General features: G+C 38.1%; 1 protein-coding gene across 1 annotated transcript; it reads left to right on the top strand.

The window, feature by feature from the left end:
• Positions 1 to 1,000: 1,000 nt before the first annotated feature.
• On the top strand, positions 1,001 to 1,975 carry LOC126075538 (olfactory receptor 9K2-like). The gene has a single exon (XM_049883379.1). The coding sequence runs from the start codon at positions 1,034 to 1,036 to the stop codon at positions 1,973 to 1,975; it is 942 nt and encodes a 313-aa protein (XP_049739336.1). The 5' UTR covers positions 1,001 to 1,033.
• Positions 1,976 to 2,624: the final 649 nt, after the last annotated feature.

The raw sequence follows: 2,624 nt of genomic DNA on the forward strand, positions 1-2,624 counted from the left end.
CTCATATTACTGTTGTATAGATTTCGTAAGTTACTATGAAGAGCACTTAGAAAAGGCTCTGGCATATAATACTGCATAAATGTTTGGTATTAGAATTGTCACTTAGAGAAAATTATGCATATAAAGGTCTGAGGTGAGAGAAAGGGTAGACCATATTGTTAATACAGGGAGTTCAAAGTCTAATTGAGCTATGTGGTGAATGAATTAATGGTGCCCATGAAAGGTATATTGAGGATAAATAAACATGCACTCAAGGGTTTCCTCATCTGTATCTTTTTTTTCAGTGACCATTTCTAAGTATATCCTCTGGCTAAACTATGTGTAATCTTCTTCCCAAAGAACTCTGAGCCTTGGGCTCAGGAAATACAGAAAATTTTTGTTTATGCTAGGGCTTTGTGAGTCCGTCTGGAAGAGAAATCCTGGTAAGGGCAGGAAAATTATTTTTGTGTTTGGATGTGCACAACTTTTCTCCTAGAGAGTATATAACTTTCTTCAGGATCAGTAGTACCTGTGACCCACAGAAAGTAATTGTATCTCCTAAAAAAAAATGGTTTTAAATTAGGTCACATTACTCATATTCATTGGTACTCAGTTATTCCTCCCTTAGACTAATGAAGCCCCCTGTACCTCCAAACCGAGACTATGTAAATTGTTTACAAAATGTCAGTTATTTGCTCTCACTTTCAACAACTGTTTCATGATGTTGAAGTTACTGTGTAAATCATGAGTGGAAAATACATAGAGAAGTGATACTTGTAAATGTGAAATGCATTGTGGTGGAAAGCCATGGCACTAGAACAGAGACAAGTTAATTCCACCAACTGCTGGAATTAGGAAATGAAACTAACCTTTGAATTCATCATCAGGTGAAACGCTTCCATTTATGTCACAGTATCTCTGGTTTAAGGCTAAAATTAATAATGATCACAAAGTAGCTTTAAATTCTAACACTAAAGAATTAAGTGTAACACTAGGATCAAATCAAAGCATTCCTTTGTTTATTTTGCCTTGTCTCTCTCAGCAGGTCTCTGCCATGGGTTACAGGGAAACAAGAAATCATTCAGAAGTGACTGATTTCATTCTTGTTGGCTTCGGAGTCGGCGCAGAGCTGCATATTCTCCTCTTCCTCCTGTTTCTGTTTGTATATGCTGTAATTCTTCTAGGGAATGTTGGGATGATGGCCATTATCGTGACTGATCCCCGGCTGAACACACCAATGTATTTCTTCCTAGGCAACCTCTCCTTCATTGATCTCTTCTATTCCTCTGTGATTGCGCCCAAGGCTATGATCAACTTCTGGTCTGAGAGCAAGTCCATCTCCTTTGCAGGGTGTGTGACTCAGTTCTTTCTCTTTGCCCTCTTCATTGTGACTGAGGGATTTCTCCTGGCAGCCATGGCTTATGATCTCTTCGTTGCCATTTGCAATCCACTCCTCTACTCTGTTCAGATGTCAACAGGTCTGTGTACTCAGTTGGTGGCTGGTTCCTATTTCTGTGGCTGCATCAATTCAGTTCTTCAGACCAGCTTGACTTTCACCTTATCCTTTTGTGCTTCTCGGGCCGTTGACCATTTCTACTGTGATAGTCACCCACTTCAGAGGATTTCATGTTCTGACCTCTTTATCTATAAAGTGGTGGCTTTTTCTACAGGTACCATCATCATCTTGCCTACCATCATAGTCATTATTGTTTCTTACATGTATATTGTGTCTACAGTTCTCGAGGTACGCTCCACGGAGGGACGTAAGAAAGCCTTCTCCACTTGTAGCTCCCACCTGGGAGTCGTGAGTGTGCTATATGGTGCTGTCTTTTTTATGTATCTGACTCCTGACAGATTTCCTGAGCTGAGTAAAGTGGCCTCCTTATGTTACACCCTAGTCACCCCCATGTTGAATCCTTTGATTTATTCTCTGAGAAACAAAGATGTCAAAGAGGCTGTAAAAAATATTCTAGAGAAGAAAAATACCATCCTTTGATTATCAGTTCCCTTCCACCAGTTTTGTTGTTCATGTTTATTAATGTCCTTGTGTTCCTTAATTAAAGCAATGCCAAGTAGCTTTTTCCATGTAATGTAATCTTCCCATATATTATCACATTTTGTTTTGTTTTTTTTCTGCGGTGGTGTTAGTACTGAGAGTCCTGGACATTGTAGGTGTCCTGACATTAGAGAAGAGTTTTTAAGAATAATGTCCACACAGATCTCTGATAAGATTTTATTTTAGTGAATTTGTATCTATTGATTCTCATGGCATGCTGCTGAAGGATGCACTTAAACAGTATTTTATCCGATGTTAGTTTTTGGAATTATCCCTCTCCCCTACACAATACTGAATAATTGACAATGATGCCCAACTTATTTTTTTAAATAAAATATATATTTTTCCAATTTTATAGCTGCTTTCTTTAGCACGTTAAATTGTTGAATTTTCACCTTCAATCAAGTATTTTATGTGTTACACAGATAGGAAGTAATAATAAGATGAAACAAACAAGTAATCTTTACCCTATAACTTGGAAAATTGTGTGTCCTGTGTGTGTTATGTGCCAGGCTTTGTAGAATGTTATGAAGTACTGCTTATTCCTAGGTTCTGATAAATGGGAAGCAGAAATCTGCAAAGGTTTCAG

This window comes from Elephas maximus, chromosome 4 (assembly GCF_024166365.1).
Source record: "Elephas maximus indicus isolate mEleMax1 chromosome 4, mEleMax1 primary haplotype, whole genome shotgun sequence".
Classification (NCBI taxonomy): domain Eukaryota; kingdom Metazoa; phylum Chordata; class Mammalia; order Proboscidea; family Elephantidae; genus Elephas; species Elephas maximus.

What these genes read in the sequence shown, in the direction of transcription:
- LOC126075538 (XM_049883379.1), top strand. Translation starts at nt 1,034, where the DNA reads ATGGGTTACAGGGAAACAAGAAATCATTCAGAAGTGACTGATTTCATT.